The sequence below is a fragment of the Sus scrofa genome, chromosome 1 (genome assembly GCF_054392235.1).
Source record: "Sus scrofa isolate SSC_HxYL_T2T_F1_AM1 chromosome 1, Sscrofa_HxYL_maternal_Yorkshire_Landrace_v2.0, whole genome shotgun sequence".
Taxonomy (NCBI): Eukaryota; Metazoa; Chordata; class Mammalia; order Artiodactyla; family Suidae; genus Sus; species Sus scrofa.
This window is the reverse complement of record NC_139383.1, coordinates 117,966,387-117,987,497: the sequence shown is the minus strand read 5'-3', so window position 1 is coordinate 117,987,497 and position 21,111 is coordinate 117,966,387. Positions and strand designations below refer to the sequence as shown.

At 44.7% G+C, this 21,111-nt stretch overlaps 2 protein-coding genes and 1 long non-coding RNA gene across 11 annotated transcripts in view; 2 read left to right on the top strand and 1 right to left on the bottom strand.

The window, feature by feature from the left end:
* Positions 1–9,755, bottom strand: part of CA12 (carbonic anhydrase 12) — a 61,521-nt gene extending 51,766 nt beyond the window's left edge. For 3 of the 4 annotated variants that reach the window (XM_021094163.2, XM_021094165.2, XM_084967635.1), the window contains exons 1-2: positions 9,408–9,563; positions 2,175–2,195 (exon numbers count right to left, since the gene is read on the bottom strand). In XM_021094163.2, coding sequence (XP_020949822.2) covers positions 2,175–2,195; positions 9,408–9,492 — 106 coding nt within the window. In that variant the 5' untranslated portion in view covers positions 9,493–9,563. Of the gene's footprint in view, positions 1–2,174; positions 2,196–9,407; positions 9,590–9,621 lie in introns of those variants that run through there. The other variant, XM_084967638.1, reaches the window with a different exon arrangement.
* Positions 1–21,111, top strand: part of APH1B (aph-1 homolog B, gamma-secretase subunit) — a 213,727-nt gene that overhangs the window by 104,336 nt on the left and 88,280 nt on the right. The window lies entirely within an intron of this gene.
* LOC110260967 (uncharacterized) lies at positions 9,472–12,983 on the top strand. Its single transcript, XR_002344615.2, has 2 exons — positions 9,472–9,751; positions 12,153–12,983. It is a non-coding gene; the product is annotated as an uncharacterized LOC110260967 (long non-coding RNA).

Genomic DNA, 21,111 nt, shown 5'->3' with positions numbered 1-21,111 from the left:
CAGCGACCCATACCACAGCTCACGGCATCATTAACCCACTGAGCAAGGCCAGGGATCAAACCCACAACCTCATGGTTCCTAGTCGGATTCGTTAACCACTGAACCACGACAGGAACTCCCATCTGAGGTGATTCTTATGCAGGTGACCCCAAGCCATAGTCTGAGGAGCTCTGATCTGGACAGCCCCTTCCCCCGGTCACAGATGGGGAGCAGGCGAGACCCCCGGGGGCTCATACAGCTTCCTCCAGACTCTATGGAATAAGGCCCAGAGCCTGAGTCCTGCCTTCTCTCCATGCCTGTATCATCGCTCCTGTCACCTCCCATACACTGAACCTGCCAAGGGGCCTGATGCCCAGACTGCCAGTTCCTCCCTTGGCGGGGCTCTTGCTCTGCCTTCCTTTCCCTCTTACTGCCATTACTGTAAACTGGACATCGGGACATAGAGTGGGGTTTCTACAAAGGCCAAACACCTTCCTGCCTCCCTCCCATCCTTCCTCTTCCACCCCTACCACCCCCTCTCCTTAAAACACAAATTGCTCCCTGCCCCATCCCTCCATCCATGAGACAAAGTGGGAAGAGCCTGGCCTCCCCTTGCCTGCTGCCCCTGTTTGACCCAACCTACCTTCCTGACCTTAGAGTCCCCCCATAACAATTTCTCTAAATGTCTTCCCTCCAGTGCCATCTTGCTCTTTCTTGCCTCCTCTCATGTGATACCATCATCAGCTTTGCCAATAGCACTTCCTTCCCGCCATGCTGAATCCTCCCCATCCTCCAAGGTCCAGGGAAAGCCCTCCTCTTCCAGGAAGGCTTCCTTAGCCATCCAGCCCTAGCACTCTAATCCTCCTCTGAACCTTCAGAGCACTGACGTGTTTATTTGCTATCTGTTATTACTGCCTACTCTATTCTGCTTTGAATTGTGAGCTTTAGGTAATTCCCAGCTACAGACCACAGCCTACGCTTCTAATTTCCCACCCACTTAGCCATGTGCCTTGCACATAATAAGTACTTAAGGGATATTAGTACCGCTGGAGACATGTAGTGCTAGAGCCAAGGAGACCTTGGCCTGAAGGTGGCTGGGTGATTAGCTCAGGGATTTTTCTGTGCCTCTTGGGCTAAGAAACATCCAAAGGCTAACTAGCAAATCGAAATCAGCCTTCTCTGAATTCTGCTTCCTCTATAGGAATCAACCGTTCTGCCTGTTCCTAGCCCTCCAGCTCCACATCGGGCTCACCATAACAATCTCTCTTCCACACCCCTGTCACTTTAGTTTCAAACAAGACATTATTAATATTCCTGCACTTGCCAGCGGACCCTGGTGCTTGGCCCCTATCCTGACTCCAGCTGATGACCAAATTTCCCATTCAGCTGAGCCAATTTCAAGCTGCTTCATCTTGAAACCCTTTTGCACTTTTGATGTCCCTGCCTCTCCATTTAAGACAAGCATCCCTACTGTACTGCACAGGGAACTGTATCCAATCTCTCATAATAGAAAATGGTGGAAGATAATATGAGAAAAAGAATGTATATACGTGTGTGTGTGTATATATATATATGCATTTGGGTCACTTTGCTGTATAGCAGAAATTGACACATTGTAAATCGAGTATACTTTAATAAAAAAATTTTAACATAAATAAAACAAATCCCCCCCACCAAAAAAAAAAAAAAAAGAAAGCATCCCTCTTATACCCCAGACTGACATCACCACTTGGTCCTTTGCTTGCTCACAAATATGCCAACAAGAAGTTAATTCTAGACACAATGGCAGCTTAAGTTCCGGGACCTGAGCCTGGCTTTCAGAAAGGAGCCCTTTATTCTTTATTAGAGGATAAATGCCCTACAGAGGAAAAGGGCACTCTCCTGCTTAGGGCTCTTGCAGTCTAAAGCTAACCTGGGCATCCTCACCTGGCAGTGTGCAGAGGTCTGGAAGCCTTAACACTACAACTTAAAGTTTAAATACACGAAGCAGGCTCAGCTGTCCAGAGAAAGAGCTGTCTGCTGCCTTCGTGGAGTAAGTCTTTAGAGGGGACTTTGTGATCTCTTTTAACAATACCACAACTGCTCTCTCAACTCCCAACCCCCACCCCCCAATAATCTCCACAGATCAAGAAGTTTCTGGCATTCTCATTAAATACAGCCATCTCCTCAAAAAAGCATGTAAGATCTCTACTCACCCAAATAGGTCCACTTGGATCCTGCAAAGAACAAAACAAAGCAAGTAAGTATAGCTGAGCTTGAACAAGTTGACAAAAACCTGACAGATTTTATTTTTAAATGGGTGAGATTGAAAAGGAGGTAGACGCCCCAAACTTCAACCTTTTCCAGTGTGGAGCAAAGGGAATCCTCGTGCACTACTGGGATTGGAAAATGGTGTAGCCACTACGGAAAATGGTATGTAGGTTTCTCCAAAAAACTAAAAACAGAACTACCATATGATCCAGCAATTCCACTCCCAGGAATTTGTTCAGAGAAAACAAAAACATTGATTAGGAAAGATCTCTTCACCCCCGTGTTCACTGCAGCATTATTTACAACAGCCAAGACATGGAAGCAACCCAGGTGCCCATCAATAGATGAATGGATAAAGAAGATATATATATAGTAAAATACTACTCAGCCATAAAAAGAATGAAATATTCTTATTTGCAACAACATGGATGGACCTAGAGGGTATTATGCTTAGTGAAATAAGTCAGACAGAGAAAGACAACTAATGTATGGTTTAACTTACATGTGAAATCTAAAAAAACCAAAAAAACAAATAAACAAACATAACAAAACAGAAACAAATTATAGATCCAGAGAGCAAACAGGTGGTTGCCAAAGGAGAGGTACATGGGGGAAGAATAGGTAAGGGAGATTAAGGTACAAATTTCCAGTTGCAAAATAAATTAGTCACCAATATGAAATGTACAGTGTGGAGAATATAGTCAATAACTATGTAATATCTTTGGATGGTGACTTTTTTTATTTTTTTGCTTTTTAGGGCAGCACCCATGGCATATGGAGGTTCCCAGGCTAAGGGTCGAATTGGAGCTGTAGCTGCCAGCCTACGCCACGGCCACAGCAACGCCAGATCTGAGCTGCGTCCGTGACCTACATACACCACGGCAACGCTGGATTCTTAAACCCACTGAGCAAGGCCAGGGGTCGAACCCGCATCCTCATGGATGTTAGTTGGATTCGTATCCACTGCACCATGACAGGAACTCCCTTATTTTAAATGTATAGAAAAAAATCTCTATGTTGTATAACAGGAACTGCCATAGTGTTGTAGGTCAATTATACTTCAAAAACAAACTCCTAGAAAAAGAGATCATATTATGAGAAGAAGCAGGGGTGAGGGAAGGGGGCATTGGATGAAGGTGATGAAAATGTCCTAACCCCCAATTACAAGCTAAATAAGTACTAGGGATGTGATGTTCACGATGATAAATATAATGAACACTACTGTGCATTACATATGAAAATTGTTCCAAGTAAATCCTAGGAGCTCTCATCACAAGGGAAAGATTCTTTTCTATGTAATTTTACATCCATATGAGATGATGGATGTTCACTAAGCTTATTGTGACGATCATTTCATGATGTACATAAGTCAAATCGTGATGCTGCGTGCCTTACACTTACACAGTGCTGTATGTCAATTCTATCTCAAAACTGGATGAAAACAATTTTTAAATAAAAAACTTTTTCAGAGTCTGTGTCAGAAAAACTGTTTCTCAGAGCAACTGTGAGCTGGCTGTTCAACACCTAGGTCCCTGTCTCCCAGCTTCTCCCAGAGCCTCCAGGATGCTTGGGGCACCAGGATCCAGCTGCCAGAGAAAAGGACGCCCATCTCCTTTCTCTCTTGGAAATTGATTTGCAGTAAAACCTACCTGACCAGCCACGTGGTGGTCATTTATCACACCTGGGCACTTCCTACTCAAGCCGATGGTGGGTTTTTAAACACTAAGAGAGGATTTTGCTTGTTTTTTTCTTTTTAAGCTTTTTTTTTTTCTTTTAAAGCTGTTGATTAAGCTGGATTAATTGCCCATTTGTTGTTGTTGTTGTTGTTGTTGTTTTTCTGTTCCAATTCTTGGCCTCATTTTTAACTTTCCAAATTCAATTGGTAATTTTTTCAAATTACACATGATTTAAAGAGTCAGGTGGTTCTACAAGGCTCTTTACAAAAATATTTGTCCCCTGACATCCCCTAGCCTCTTTCCTGCTGCTGATGGCAAACCACTGTGAATTCTTTGGAAATGACCCTTTTGGCTTTATAAGACATGCCTGTACTGTGTCTTCATGATTTGTTTTGGTTTAGGCATGATTTGTTGACATCCCACTCTGAGAGAGAAGGATGGAGGGCTTTTTCACACACCTACAGCCCATCACCCGGCTTTAGCGATGAAGAGATGAAAGTCCACGAAGGGAAGTGGAAGATTAGTGCCTGCTAAGAAGAGTCTCCATATTTCCCACCACTTCCCATGAGCTTAGAGAATCCTGGCATCTCCTTCTCAACTTTTGGGATAGAGAGGGGAGTCTAGACTCCTTAGAGTATCTGATAAGTACTATGGACCATTCCCCCATAAACATGCCCATAGGCTTAGCCCCTCTATTTTATGTATGGTTAATGTCAGGAGGTCCATAGAACTGTGCCGAGTTTGTTTTTGTTTTTAGGGCTGCATCTACGGCATGTGGAAGTTCCAGGCTAGGGGTCTAATTGGAGCTGCAGCTGTCAGCCTATGCCACAGCCATAGTAATGCCAGAATCCCAATTGTGTCTGTGACTTATGCTGCAGCTCCCAGCAACGCCAGATCCTTAACCCACTGAGCAAGGCCAGGGATCGAACCTGAATCCTCATGGATACTAATTAGGTTCTTAACCAGCTGAGTCCCTAAGGGAACTCCTGTTTTTTGTTTGTTTGTTTGTTTTACCGTAAGCTTCTTTACCATAAACATATTTGCCACAAGCATTTTTGCTGCCTGATTAATTGGCCATAAGGCAATTTTGCTGTGAAAGACCAAAAAATAAAAAACTGGTCGACAGCGGGGGGTTTGATAGTTGGGTTTCCACAGGTTGAAATGAGTGAGCATTTCTTCCAGTAGTTTCATTATTGATGGCTTTATTCAGCTGACCGATGATGATGATTTGCCCTAAAATTTGCTTTCTTATTTTGAAACACACTACTTTGGAGGAGAAAGAGGCCAAGGGCCTTGAAGATGCAGAGTTGAGGCAACATTGCCCACAGGACTTTGGTACATCTATCAATGGACATACGTCAAGATGCCAAGAATAGACCACAATATAGAGGCTCTCACAGCTCAATAGAGAGCTCAGGTGCAAACATGCATGTTAGTATTTGGAAACTAATACCTCCTTTTTTTTTTTTTTTTTTTGTCTTTTGTCTTTTTAGGGCCCCACTTGTGGCATATGGAGGTTCCCGGGCTAGGGATCTAAGCGGAGCTACAGCTGCCGGCCTACGCCACAGCCACAGCAACGCCAGAACCTTGACCCACTGAGCAAGGCCAGGGATTGAACCCAAAACCTCATGGTTCCTAGTCGGATTTGTTTTCCGCTGTGCCACAACAGAAACTCCTGGTACCTCTTTTAAAGAAGGAAGAAATGTTAGCAAGCAAGAAAAAATGTGATGCGGAACAAAGATGAATCACCAAACCAAAAAAGTGTATAAAATACTATAAATGAAAGACATGGAAGACAAACACTTCAGTACAACCCACAAAATAAATCAGTCAATTGTACAGTATTGCCATGATCTACACATATTTTAAATGTATTCAAATATTTTGTATTTCACAATAAAGCCTTTGAAATTTTATTTCTTATGTTTCATTATGTCCTTTTTGATGTCCCTCTTTTACTTTTCATTATTTTCTACAGCAGAATTGCCTTATGGGCCAATTAGTTATGCAAAACGCATAGCATAACTAATACAAAATGTTTGTGGCAACAATGCTGAGGGTGATGGTACCCAGGACGCCACAGACGCCCTGAAACCTGCTATGGATCAGGGATGAATAGTCCCCACATGAACCTCCTCTGAATTAGCAATTGGATGAAGACATTAAGAGCCATGGGGAAACCAAACCCGCATGTGACCCCTAAGTTTACTGCCAGCCTTTTGCTGAAACAATAGTGAAAAGGGATGAAAAGGCATGGCTTTGGAACTAAACTACGGAAGACTTCAAACCTTTTTCTGAACATTTCCTTCAGCAGTTTTTCTGAAGGTTTCTATGAACACACAACTACAGATTTCAGAGGCAGAGGAAGCCAGATTATTGCCGCTTAGCCCGGCAGAACGCTTGGAGACCCAGAACGTAAAATTTCACAAATAACAGGGAAGTTTATCCATTACTTTCCTGGAGAGACACAGGCCACTTGGTGATCCTGGAGGGCACCAGGAAACACATTTGCTACCTCTGAGCAGTCCTGCCTTGGCCAGAAATTTTAATTGCACCTGCACCAAAATCAAATCATAGCCCTAAAAGCCTACATCTTCTGCAATTTTCCCCAAAGTTCACTGAGCTGAGGTTTCCCCTATTGTTGAAGCTCTCATTCTCAGATGAGGCAGCAGCACAACACTCTGGAAAGCACAGGGGTGTGTGTGATAGAGGGGACATGTGGGACTGTAGAGCTCAGATGGGGACACAGAACTGGGGACTTGTTTTTTTGTGTTTGTTTTTGTTTTTTTGCTTTTCAGGGCTGCACTCGTGGCATATGGGGGTTCCCAGGCTAGGGGTTGAATCGGAGCTGTAGCCACAGCCACAGCAACGTGGGATCCAAGCCGCGTCTGCAACCTACACCACAGCTCACGGCAACGCCAGATCCTTAACCTGCCGAGCGAGGCCAGGGATCGAACCCACAACCTCATGGTTACTAGGCAGATTCCTTAACCACTAAGCCACAGTGGGAACTCCAGTGGAGACTTGTTCTTAAAAAGCAGCAGCATCTGAGCCATCTTTCCTGTCCTACCTTTCTCTGAGTGAGCCTGCTTGGCCCTCAAGACACGGCGCTTTCGATATAAATGGCAGTGTCTTGGAGGCGCTCAGAAGCTGGAGTCTGGGGATGAGAGGCACCAAAAAATGAAGGGGAGGGTGGTCTGAGTCAGGGGGTTTCACTAGATGAAGGTCAGGGCCCAGCCTGGTTCATCGTCCGCTGAGAAGTGAAGTCAGGAAGACTTTATAAAGGGAGTGTGTAAAAAAAAAATAAAGGGATTGTGTGTGTGTACATGTGTGTTTTCTTTACTTGGAAATGGCCCCTCCTGGTTTCCTACCTCTAGCTTTAAGGGCAAGGGGCTTCACAGAGTTAAACTGACCCCACAGATAGGCCAGACCAAGGTCCCTGCGGTTACACCTCAGTAGCTTCCTGAGGACAATGCTCCTTTCCAAGAAGGTCATCTGTTCATCTGGAAACCTGGGAGGCTCAGCTGGATGCCTGTTAGAACCTGCAGACCCAGCTTATACTAGTGAGGGAGAGTGTCCTGGGTGCTTGCAGAGGAAATGCTATTTCCAAAGATCCAGGTCAGGTGTTCAGGGTCCTGCCTGCTTCCTTTCCTGGGTGTTAGAATCTTCTCAGAGTAACCAACATTCATCCGGGCAGCCCAAGACTGCCCAGCTCTCTACATCAGGTTTAGGTAAAGCAGGTGCCGCAGAATTCATTGAAATGTTGCCCTACAGCAACTAAGAATTCCAAGGTTGTTTCTGGAAGATGTTTTGACTTCACCCTACTATGCTCCCTTCCTCCCTAACCCTGAAGTTCACCAATGCCAACAGCTGGATGTTTAAGTGCTCCAGGCAAAGGGCAGACCACATGCTCACTCCAGGGCCCAGCTTAACCCCACCCCCACCCTGAACCTGGGGTTACTGCTGATACTCTACACCTCAGTGATTTTTGCTTTTGACCTTGTAACCTGAGGCAATTAAAAATTCAAGAAAACTGCCTGAGGAGTAACAGAATAAAAGCTGTGTTCTTAGAATCAAGGAGTAAGCAGGCTGGCTACTCAGTGGGGGATGAAAGCAGTTTTATTTTTTTTTATTTTATTTTTTTTAAATTACAAAGTTCCCAAAGCCCAAGAGAAGGGCAAGGAGGAGGGGGAGGGGGGGAGCAATGGAAGCAGAGGGGATTTTCTGCTCACCCCCCCCCCCAATCTCCTCTTGGAGCTAAAAGGGAGGTTTCTAGTGAAAAGGGAATACATGCTAAAGTTCGCAGTTTTAAAAATTAATTTCCACATTTCTGTAACTCCTTTCTCCCACCTACTGTCTATTTCTCCCAGCTAGAGGAGGGAGATACTACCAAACATATCATGCCAGGTGGGTGGGCTCCAAGTGAATTAAGAGGGACAGCAAAGCTGCCTACACAGCCGGGCTCCCCCTGCAGCCTGCCCCTAGCTCCTCACCCCCTACCCCCTCCTCCCCACCCCCAACCCCTGGGCACCATATCCTCCAAGAGGAGAGGGCTGAGGGGAGGGGCCCCAGCCTGGGAGGATGAATTTTCAGCCAAACTAGTCATTTGGGGCCCTTTTATAAATGTTTCAACCTAGCCTGAGTCCAGGAATGGTCACACCTACAAATGTCCTTACAACTTGGGGCAAACTCTGTCAAGGTCAGGAGCCACCATCCATCACTCTAAGTTTCCACAAGTCACCATCTACTCCCCCAGAAAAGCACTCACCCAACTGTGGAGAGGCAGGGAAAAGCCTTGACCTTGGCTCCTCACCTGCAACTCACCACCCAGACCTGAGGCCCCTCCACCCCCTCCTGCTACTGGCTGGGCACCACCAGCCTCCAGCCCTTCAGGATTAAAAGCCCTAATTACACTCAGAAATAAGGCGTGTATGCTCGCCTGACTGCACGTACACACACGTGGACCTTCAGAATAGTAGAGCCCTTCTGGAAGAAAACAATGATTACAGATAGGATGCATCACCCCTTTGACTTGGAGGTAAAACTTAATGGTAAAGAGTCTCTTCTCCAAAGAATAGCACCCACCTCTGGGCAAACCCACCCTGGTAAAGAAGCGGCTCAGAATCCCCCAGTCACTTCACCATCTGCACGTGGATCAGCGCGGGGGCACAATATTTTAAATCCTGGTTCTCCTTCTCCTCCCCACTTAGCAAATTCCCAAAGCCACCTCTCCAGAGCTGCGGGGGCCGGGGGGGGGGGGTGTGCTCCGAGAACACAGGAACGTGCCCCCCCCCACCCCGCGCCCCCCAAACCAGAGTTGATCCTCCATTCCAAAGGAAAACGAAGCATCCCTTGTAAAAAACGTGCTATTTGAGGCCATGCAGGTCCTTCCCGGCTCCCCGCAAATAGTTTTACTTTATTATTAAAAAGCCCTGTGGGAAATCTTTTCAGGTGTGACTTGGCGCTCGAGATTGTTAGCAAAAAAAGAGGCAGGAACTTTACCGTTGAGTGGGGCTGGGCTGGAAGGCTGTTCCTTTAAGACCAGGAGCAGGAGGACGGCAGCCGCGTGTAGGTTGCGGCGGGGCATCTTCAGGCGGCTTCTCGGGGCCAGACGCGGGCTGCCGGCGGCTGGGCTCCTCACTCTCCGTCTCGGGCTCTGGGGTCGGCGGGGCTCGCACGGGAACCTCGTGCGCACGGCCCGGGCGCCCTGCAGAGCACGTCTGTTCTTTGGGCTCCTGGCTCCCCGCCGGCTGCTTTTATGGAGCGACCCAGCCCCAAACACATGATGTCATCCGGTAGGGGGGAGAACGCCCTGCCTACAGGAGGTCTGGTGCCCCAGTTCCAAGGTGAGTTGTAACCCTGACTTCAGCGGCTCCCGCACCGGGCAGCGGCACCGCGCTCCTCCGGCCGGGGCTGACCTGGGAACCCAGTTCTCGGTAGAAGCCGCGGGCAGGAGTGGGAGAGATCCGCCTGCCTCAGCCCCATCCGGGAGGATGCGTGTAGGGACGCCACGGCCTTGGTCTTTCACTGTCCTTACTGAGAAGCCCCCTAGGTACAAGGCCATCTGGACAAGAGCCTCTTTCTGGGTCCCAGTCGTGTGCCTACCTGGACTGGGCACATCTTAGGGGACTGGACGAGGCAGCTGCGCGGGGGAGGGGGCTGCATTCAAATTCAGAATTTCTGCGGACTCTACAGCGCGTCCTTCTAAGATCTTACCCCCGAAATTTAACGCAAAGAAATTAATGGGTCAATATCACAGTGAAATAGAAATATAGATAAATAGAATAAATAACTAGAAGAACTTTACTAAGCGGTTAGACTTTCCTCTCATAAGAGATAAGTCGACAAGGCTCATAATAGTTCGTACTATCAATCCGTTCTCTAGGAAGCTGGGGTAGGGGGCTTCTCTGGGGTAGCAGTGGATGAAAAGGACTTACATTGAATATTGAGCACCTTAGTTGGTGTAAGGCTCTGTACCAGGCATTTTGCATCTTGGTTTAGATCAGAGTCTGAGTTCTGTTTCCAGGGAATATTAGCATCACCTGTTGCTCATTTCTGCCCACTTTCCTCACACATCTGTATTCTTTTGTATTTCTTATAGGACTGGATGTAAAGATGTATTTACACCCTATACCAGTGGTTCTAATCCCCTCTGTATTTAGTCCATGTTCAGTTGTTACCTCAAAGGTCTTAACACACTGCTGCCCCCAGCACTCACTAAATCTTCCTGCTGCTGTTACTGCTGCCTGCTCTTCCCACTACCGTGCTTCTGGCTTCCTTGGGCCTTCAGAACCTGTCTGCCCTGCTCCCCTTGTGGGCTCTGTCTCCTTCCTGCTCTGTGACCCTGCCTGTTCTCTCGGCTCCCTGCTGCCTACAGATCACATGGTCTGCTGAAGGCTGCCCAACCCCAGCCCTGGTACATGAACCCTGGTTTGGTGACCTGGACCATCTTGCTCTCTCCTCTTGGCCATGGCGACCTGACCAGCCTCACCTCTCTCAGGTCTGTGCTGACCCTTAAGTGGCCTCTCAGGCTGGCCTCAGTGACCAGTGAAGCCACTTTTGTCTGTAGTTTTGGAGGAATAGATCAGCTTTTCTGCTTGAAAGCCTCCAGGAAGCACGTGCCACCCACATTTCAAGGAGCGCTACTGTCCTGTCCCTATCTGCTCAGCTTTTGTTGAGATAATAAAGGGCTTTGAAATCTTTTTAAGGAAGTAGTTACAAAGATGATCTTGTTACAAGCCCTTTTAGACCATGGTAGACTTAAGGATGACCTTTTCTGCCTGCAGCTTCTAATCAAATGCCATACCTCCAGGGAGGTGAGCAAGTGAGTGTTGCACTGTAGTTCTTAAGACATCCATGTGTCTGATGCGTCATCAAGGTCTTCAGAAGATGAACTGTACTAGAGGAACCCAAGAGGTTGGGGAGGAGCCACTGTAGGTTCGGAGAGGCACACCATGCAAGCGAAGTCACTCACTCCACATCTCACAGCTTAGTTCAAGGGAAACTGGGCCGGGCACATGCATCTTGTTACTCCCACTCCACGTGTTTTCCCATTATGTCTAGCTAAACAGTAAGTCTTGAACATGCACCTCTAAGTGTTCCCCAGAGATCCCCAGGGATGGAAAAGTTTAAAAGGGGGATAGGTTTAATAGAAGAGCAAGGCAAGATTGTGAACAGAGTTTAATGGACAGAAAGGAGGGGATCAAGGATGGTCATTGCGTAACTAGATCAAAAACCTGGTTAATTAGTAAGGAACAGAGAGCAATTAAAAGAGAATTGAGAACATAAATGGAGACCCAAGTGTTCTAAGCACTTTAAGAGAATTTTTTTCTTCTCGTTTGATTGCGATGTCATTAGTACTGTATAGGTTTAAGATGTACCGCATAGTGATTTGAATTGCACATATTGTGAAATGATTTTCGCAATATGTGTAATTTAGTGAACACCCATCATCTGATATACAAAAGAAAAGAAAAAAATGGTTTTCCTTGTGATGAGAACTCCAGAGTTACTCTTGCCATGTTCCCACATAATATACAGCAGTGTTCATTCTGTTATTCATGTTGTACTACATCCTTGGTATTTATTTCTCTTATGACTGCAATTTGTACCTTTTGACTGCCTTCATCCAATCCCCCAATCCCCACCTCTGGTAACCAGAAATCTGATCTCTTTTTCTGTGAGTTTGTTTACTTGTTTGAAGTATAATTGACTTATAAGAGTGAAATTTTTTTTTTTTAATTTTAGGGTATCAGAGAGGGTGAACACAAACCAAAGTGAATAGAATCACCAGACTTCTAAAATGTCGAAGCCGAATATCAAGCCTCTGCCTCCTACCACCCAAGAAACAGCACAAATCTAACCAGCTTAAGACCCCCAGCTCTGGAAACCCTCCCTGCCAGGGGTTTCCTCAGGCCTCTGTGACTGAGCATAGTGCACTGGCTTTGCCAGCAAGCAGATGTGGCTCTTGTCAGCTGATAAACAACCCCATCACTCAGTGGATTAGGGTAGAAAGTGGACCTTCAGCACTCAAAAGTTGGCACCAGATGACACACCCAGAAGGCTCCAGGGAGCAGAGAGCCTTTCTAAAATGTCACTGTCTATATCGACACTAGGGTGAGGCTGATGAGTCAAAGGCCAGAGGGGTGTGTCAAGAGGTCTGGACCAAAGTGTCTGCCCCACCACTTACCCAATGGCCTTGAGTGGTGTCACCTCTCTGAACTCCAGTATTCTTGTTTCCAAAGTGCAGATTGTCATCTTGGCCCCTGGGTCATTGACAGAATTGATATATGGCTGGAAGGAGATGAGGTGGATAGAAACTCTCCTGTTCATTCATTCATTCATTCACCCTTTATGTGCCAGGCACTGTGTTAGGCATAGTCCTTCCTTTCGGAGAGTGTGTCAACATAAAACAAAGTATCTCATAAATAACTATATAATTATGATTGTAGTAAGTTTGATGGAAGGTTGATATATAACTGGGAGGATTCCAGTCTGTCCTGGGGCCGTGAGGGGAAGTGTCAGCAATGTAAGGATTAGATCCTGTGACTTCATAAAACCTTTGAATTGCACAGCTAATACCAGGCTCCTTTTTTTGTTTTGTTTTGTTTTATGTCTTTTTAGGGCCATGCCTGTGGCATGTGGAGGTTCCCAGGCTAGGGGTCAAATAGCAGCTATAGCCGCCAGCCTACACCACAGCAATGCCAGATCTGAGCTGCGTCTTCAACCTACACCACAACTCAGGGCAACGTCCAATCCTTAACCCACTGAGTGAGGCCAGGGATCGAACCTGCAACCTCATGGATACCAGTCAGGTTCACTAACTGCTGAGCCACGATGGGAACTCCCTCCTCTTGCCCTTTACACAAGCTAATCATTGACCTTTCAGGCACAAGGGTTAGAGTATAGAGATTTTTATTTCTTTTCTTTTTTTTTTTTTTTGTCTTTTGTCTTTTTGTCTTTTGTTGTTGTTGTTGTTGTTGCTATTTCTTGGGCCCCTCCCGCGGCATATGGAGGTTCCCAGGCTAGGGGTTGAATCGGAGCTGTAGCCACCGGCCTACGCCAGAGCCACAGCAACGCGGGATCCGAGCCGCGTCTGCAACCTACACCACCGCTCACGGCAACGCCGGATCATTAACCCACTGAGCAAGGGCAGGGACCGAACCCGCAACCTCATGGTTCCTAGTCGGATTCGTTAACCACTGTGCCACGACGGGAACTCCGAGATTTTTATTTCTTAAGGTAAAAATTAACTCTTCAAATAGTGTCACTCCATTAGAAATGCTTCTTTGAATAGGGCTAAAGTAAAGGCTAGTGGGAGGAGAACTAACATTTATTGAGTGCCTGTTGTTTGCCTTACCTGTGCTTGGCACTTGATTCTTTTTTTTTTTTTTTTTAATATGTGTAAATTTATTTTTTTTTTTTGTAATTGTTTTTTTTTTTTTTTTCCCACTGTACAGCAAGGGGGTCAGGTCATCCTTAGATGTATACATTGCAGTTACAGTTTTTTCCCCCACCCTTTCTTCTGTTGTGACATGAGTATCTAGACATAGTTCTCAATGCTATTCAGCAGGATCTCCTTATAAATCTATTCTAGGTTGTGTCTGATAAGCCCAAGCTCCCGATCCCTCCCACTCCCTCCCCCTCCCATCAGGCAACCACAAGTCTCTTCTCCAAGTCCATGATTTTCTTTTCTGAGGAGATGTTCATTTGTGCTGGATATTAGATTCCAGTTATAAGTGATATCATATGGTATTTGTCTTTGTCTTTCTGGCTCATTTCACTCAGTATGAGATTCTCTAGTTCCATCCATGTTGCTGCAAATGGCATGATGTCATCCTTTTTTATGGCTGAGTAGTATTCCATTGTGTATATATACCAAATCTTCCGAATCCAATCATCTGTCGATGGACATTTGGCTTGTTTCCATGTCCTGGCTATTGTGAATAGTGCTGCAATGAACATGCGGGTGCATGTGTCTCTTTTAAGTAGAGCTTTGTCTGGATAGATGCCCAAGAGTGGGATTGCAGGGTCATATGGAAGTTCTATGTATAGATTTCTAAGGTATCTCCAAACTGTTCTCCATAGTGGCTGTACCAGTTGACATTCCCACCAGCAGTGCAGGAGGGTTCCCTTTTCTCCACAGCCCCTCCAGCACTTGTTATTTGTGGATTTATTAATGATGGCCATTCTGACTGGTGTGAGGTGGTATCTCATGGTAGTTTTGATTTGCATTTCTCTTATAATCAGCGATGTTGAGCATTTTTTCATGTGTTTGTTGGCCATCTGTATATCTTCCTTGGAGAAATGTCTATTCAGGTCTTTTGCCCATTTTTCCATTGGTTGATTGGTTTTTTTGCTGTTGAGTTGTATAAGTTGCTTGTATATTCTAGAGATTAAGCCCTTGTCAGTTGCATCATTTGAAACTATTTTCTCCCATTCTGTAAGTTGTCTTTTTGTTTTCTTTTTGGTTTCCTTTGCTGTGCAAAAGCTTTTCAGTTTGATGAGGTCCCATGGGTTTATTTTTGCTCTAATTTCTATTGCTTTGGGAGACTGACCTGAGAAAATATTCATGATGTTGATGTCAGAGAGTGTTTTGCCTATGTTTTCTTCTAGGAGTTTGATGGTGTCCTGTCGTATATTTAAGTCTTTCAGCCATTTGGAGTTTATTTTGGTGCATGGTGTGAGGGTGTGTTCTAGGCACTTGATTCTTACAGCCCCTGGGGATTAGTGTCTTGATCTCAGCCATGGTTTACTAACCTAAGAAAATGAAATCTAAATTCCACCAAGGGACCAAAAGTTCTTATCTGGCCCCTGCCGCCAGTTACCGTGGTAACCTGTGATGCTGGACCAATTACTTGTCCCTGGAATCCCTCAGCTGCTTCTTTGCGGCTTGTCAGCAGGACTTTTAGAAAGCACTCTGCATGATTGATACAAGTGCAAATAAATCAAAATCCTATGTACAGGGAAAGTTAGCATGTTAAATGAAAGTAAACTTTGGTGCAGTATGTTTTACCTCATTCCAAGTAAATTATTTTGAAAACCATGGTTTGCTGACACCAAGACTGCTTAGGAGGTAGAATTAGACTATAATAGCTTAAGCTTTCTATGTCCATCTCTCCTTTCATACCTGCTGGTTGGATCCACTCTCCTCTAACCTCAGAGGTTTGGTCCATATTCTGTTCTTCTTGTGGTCAGTCTGTAGCTCTGTCCTCTCTCACCCCTGTCTTTTAAACCAAAATGCAGTCACAGACCACATTCCAGCAAGTTCACAGGGGCCAGCCTAAAGCAGATAGCCCTAATATTGATTCTGACAACTTCCGCCAAGGCTTAGGAAGGCCACATGGCTTGGGGGAAGAGCTTTGGCATCAAATGAACTGCACTTGACCACTCAACTCCACCACTCACCACCTGTGTGACCTTGAGTGAGTCACTTAACCTCTCTGAGTCTCCATTTTCCTACTTTGTAAAGAGATGAAGGAGTTCCCTGGCGGCCTAGCAGTTAAGGGTGCAGCATTGTCACTACTGTGGGTGGAGTTCAATCCCTGGCCTAGGAACGTCCACATGCTGCAGGTGTGGCTAAAAAGCTACGTTAAAGAGGTGAAGGCTAAAAAAATAAGTATACCCCAAGGAGCAATAGGGGGGAAAAATATAATGAGCTAGGCCATGTAAAGAGCTTAGCACAGTGGCACATATGAGCACTATGTAAATGTAGTTTTCTGCTGTGGAAAGATCTCAATTGGCTGTAGGGGAAATCTTCCATCCTGTAGTTCTTAGTTTGGGCAACCCCACCAGCTTCTCTGGTTTGTGCAATCACAGCAAATTCTGTGAACCTTATGAAAAGAATGAGTGGAGATTTCCAAGTATCACTCTCCCCACAATTCTACCCATTGGGGCCTCCCTCCCAAAGATCGTAGCTTTTGTCATAACAAACCAGTCTCCCTACTGAAACAATGATGCCTTCTAAACCAGTAGACTCAGAATTACTTTCCCACAGGAAATGCCCAATCACAAGAACCTTGGGGCTGGGAGGTATTCCTGAGCTCAGAGATGCTGCATACTATTGGCATAAGCCGGTAATTTCCTCTTGCTTGGATGCTCTCATTTTCTGCAATTGCAGGAATTTATGAGCTGATCCCTCATTGCAATTCCTTTCAAAGAAATCTGGCAAACAACGCTTAGATGCTGGCATGTCAACTTGGCTTTATCTTCCCTCCCCTGGTTATAGGCTACTGGGAACGTATGGTATGATTTTTTTGCTCCTCAGCCAGCTGGACTTTGCACCCTGAGCTGGGCCATCTTGTTTTAGCTCCAGTGCCAGTCAGAGAGCCCAGGGGGCTGGAAGCCTGGTGCAGACAACATTGCTGGCTTTGTAGCCTGGACAGGTGAAGGTCAATGAGTTTCCCCATAGATCATTCAGGTTGAGTTGCCTTGTGGCCAGAGGCCAGCTCTGGCAAGGATCCAGCTTCCTTTCAAGCCCTGAGAAAGGGCTCAGGTGTATCTGGTGACCAGCAGAGAGAAGGTAGACAGCCAGGGTCTCATAGTTCTGTCACCCAAGACAACACAACCAGCAAAGGAGAGATACTTCCCTGTGGAGAGACCAGTAAAGAAATCTTAACTATGGTGCTAAGATAAGATCTTCATGTCCATCCCACTCCACATTGAGTTTGGGGTTCACTCTGTAATAGAATAAGTTACAACTAGATTACTTCTGTCTGAAAATCATAGTTTTTTTTTTCTTTTTTAGCCTCACACGCAGCATGTGGAAGTTCCCATGCCAGGGACTGAACTTGCATCATAACAGTGACAATGTTGGATCCTCAACCCACTGAGCCACTAGGGAACTCCTTCATCCTAGTTTTTTTTTTTGTTTTTTTTTTAACATGGATATACAAAACTTCTCTTTTACATATTTCTGTTTTCTCTACTTAACAGGGTTTTGGGAGCACTAGAAATGATGACAGTGATACAGTGAGAATCCCTAAAGGATGTTCAAAGAATCAGAAAATTAGAATCAGGAATTCCCATTGTGGCTCAGCGTTAATGAACCCGATTAGTATCCATGAAGATGTGGATTTGATCCTTGGCCTTGCTCAGTGGGTTAAGGATCTGGTGTTGCCATGAGCTGTGGTAAAGGTCACAAACAAGGCTCGGATCCCGCATTGCTGTGGCCAGCAACTACAGCTCAGATTCAACCCCTAGCCTGGGAACTTCCATATGCCATGGGTGCAGTCCTAAAAAGACAAAAAGGAAAAAAAAAAAAGAATCAGAAATTAATTAGAAACTTGGGCTCACTCTTCAAATTCTGTTTCCTCGGTGGAGGAGGGGGGAAGGGGAAATACCTCCAATACCTAGGTCCTTCCATTTTTATCATAGACTGTGTGGCACTTAAGTCCAGTGAGAATGTGTAAAAATTTTAAAAACTTACAATGTGTTAATTTCTACTGCACAGCAAACTGATTCAGTTATACATATACACTTTTTTTTTTTTGGCTTCTTAGGGCCACATGTGCAGCATATGGAAGTTCCTAGGCTAGGAGTCAAATCAGACCTGTAGCCTCTGGCCACAGCCATCACCACAGCAGTGCAGGATCCGAGCCATGTCTGTGATCTACACCACAGCTCACAGTAATGCTGGATCCTTAACCCACTGAGCAAGGCCAGGGATTGAACCTGCATCATCATGGATACTTGTCAGGTTCGTTCCCACTGAGCCACAGTGAGAATTCTAATAAGCACTCTTTTTTTTTAATATTCTTTTCCATTAGAGTTTATCATAGGACATTGTATATAGTTCTTTGTGCTATAGAATAGGACCTTATTGTTTATCCATTCCATGTATAATAGCTTACATCTGCTAACTCCAACCTCCCACTCTATCCGTCTCCCAGCCCCATCCCACTTGACAACCAGAAGTTTGTTCTCTTCGTCTCTGAGTTTGTTTCTGCTTCATAGATTTGTTCACTTGTGTCATATTTTAGATTTCACATCTAAGTGATATGATATTTGTCTTTCTCTTTCTACTTACTTCACTTAGCATGATAATCTCTAGGTCCATCCACGTTGCTACAAGTGGCATTATCTCATTCTTTATCATGGCTGAATAGTATTCCTTTGTATATATGTATCATATCTTCTTCATGTAAAAATTTTTGAGATGTTTAGGAAGGACACTATACTTCAAAATTACAAAGTGTACTGTTGCTCGTAACTCTTGAGTTGTTTGTTTGTTTTTAGTGGAGGCATCAGACATGTCTGATAAAAAGGATCCCTGGACTTAATTCTACCTCTGAGAGAAAAAACAAGTTGATACAGGCCCAGTTCATAGGAAGGAAATCAGTTCAGAGGCAGTGAAGTAGACAAACTCCATCATAATAGGTCTCATATAATTAGCTGTCAGCAGAAGAGAAATGCCAAGTGGGGAAGAGGGCAGAGAAAATTACAGAAGGAAGACTTCTAACTTGTAGCCATTGTCCAGACTATAGGGGAGATGCAGGAAGTGAAAGATGGTGCTGTGGGCCACCACACAGGGTAAGAGCAGCAGGGTGGTCTTGCGAAGATTAAACAGAGAGTCTGATGCTGCACAAAGCATATCTGCCAAGACTGGACACAAAACTTTTTTTTTCCTTGAGGTATTGTTGACTTACAACATTATATTAGTTTCAGGTGTGCAGAGCAGTAATCCAGTACTCCATTTAAAGTTGTAAGAAATTGGCTGTATTCCCTGTGCTGTACAATGTATCCTTGTAGCTTATTTATTCCGTGCATGGAAAACGAAACTTTAAACATTGAACTAGAGCAGAGAAACATCTCAGCCAAGTGATTTTTATATACAAAGCTATTTAGAGGAAACTTATGAAGGAAAAAAACTGCCTGTGAATCCATCCTACCCAACAGTGACTTCATTTTTATACCTTCCATTTTTGTTCTTGTCCAAGTCAACAAAAAATATTTACAGTTACCAACAAATAAATAGACTGTATTTTGTTTACTACTTTTTTTGGAAACTAACACTGGATCATAAGCATATTTCCACATTTCTGCATAATCTTAATAAAATTTTTAATGTTGACAACATTTTAAGGCAAATTTCACTAAGTCATGAAGCGATTTTAAAATAAGGAGCCAAGTTTCTTGAGAGACTTCCTCAAGAAGGCTAGAAAACTCCTTGAGAGCAATAATGGTACAATTTGACAGATTCAGGTAAACATGACAATGGATAGATTGTTGGTAAGTCAGCAGCTTGATGACTTTGGGGACAACAAGGGGACACAAGTGCACACACAATGCTGGCCATGGAGAGGAGCAAGCCCCCAGGATGGGTCCAAGTTCACTGCCCAGGGCAGAGGCAGCCACCATGCATGACAATGAATCTTCATTCTGAGTTTAGATGCTGAATTGTATTTCATAAATAGTCCCTCTGAAGAAGCTTCTGGGCCTCAAAGCTCCTCATAGAGTCCAAGAGCCATGACCAAGAAGGAAGACACTCAGTGAAGGGAAGGTCTGGGGAGTCATCCGAGCTGGATGTCCACAAGAGACATTGCAGTCCTTGTCCCACTTCCAGGTGGCTGCCAGCCATCCTCCTCATACTCACTCTGGCTCTGCCTCTGCTCTCTTCTTCTCTGTTTCATCTCTTTCCTCCCCTTGAACTTTCTCCATCCTTCAGCCTGAAGAATCAGTGCATGGTGGTCTTTTGGCTCCCTCAAGTGAGTGGTGCCCTGTGGAACATGAGGCAGAGGCCAGGGAGGAATGAATTCAGACCTTGCAGAGGGATCCTTGAGGTCACTAGGAAGTAAACCATAAAGATGGTGCCCCAGGAAATAAGATAACAGTTTTGATTGTTGCACTTGTCTTGTTTGGGTTTATTTAAACAGCAATTCTGTTACATATTAAAACAGTGAAACAAGTTCAATTTTTTTAAAAAATTGAAAGAGGCAAATGCCTGCAATCCCACTCCCAGGCATATTTCTGGAGAAAACCATTATTTGAAAAGATAGATGCACTCCAGTGTTCAATGCAGCACTATTTACAATAGCCAAGGCATGGAAGCAACCTAAATGTCCATCGACCAGAGAAATGGATAGAGAAGATGGGGTACATACACGCAATGGAATGCTATTCGGCGATAAAAAAGAATGAAATAGTGCCATTTGCAGCAAAATGGATAGACCTAGAGATTATCATACTAAGTGAAGTAAGTCAGACAGAGAAAGACAAATATCATATATCGCTTACGTGTGAAATCTAAAAAATGATGTAAATGAACCTATATACAAAACAGAAATAGACCCACAGGGAACTATAGGCAATATCTTCTAATAGAAAAGAATCTGGAAAAGATTATATATGTGTATATATGTGTGTGTGTGTGTGTGTGTGTATATATATATATATAAAACTGAATCACTTTGCTGTACACCTAAAACTAAATCAACTATACTTCAGTTTTTAAAAAGTTAAGTCATAAAAAAGAGGCAAATATTTTCTTTTTTAAGAGAAAGAAATGACAGACTGTCTAAGGAGAAGAGGGTGTCAATGGTGCCAACAAAAGCACCGGAAAGATCACACGTGGCAAGTGCAGAGGAACGGTCTTGGACAGCAGGTGGTTCTCAGTGCATCCAAGAAATCTGGCTCTAGTGAATCTAGAAATCTAGTGAATAGAAACTAGAGTGAGCATGAAAAAGAACAGAGAGGAGAGAAACGATGG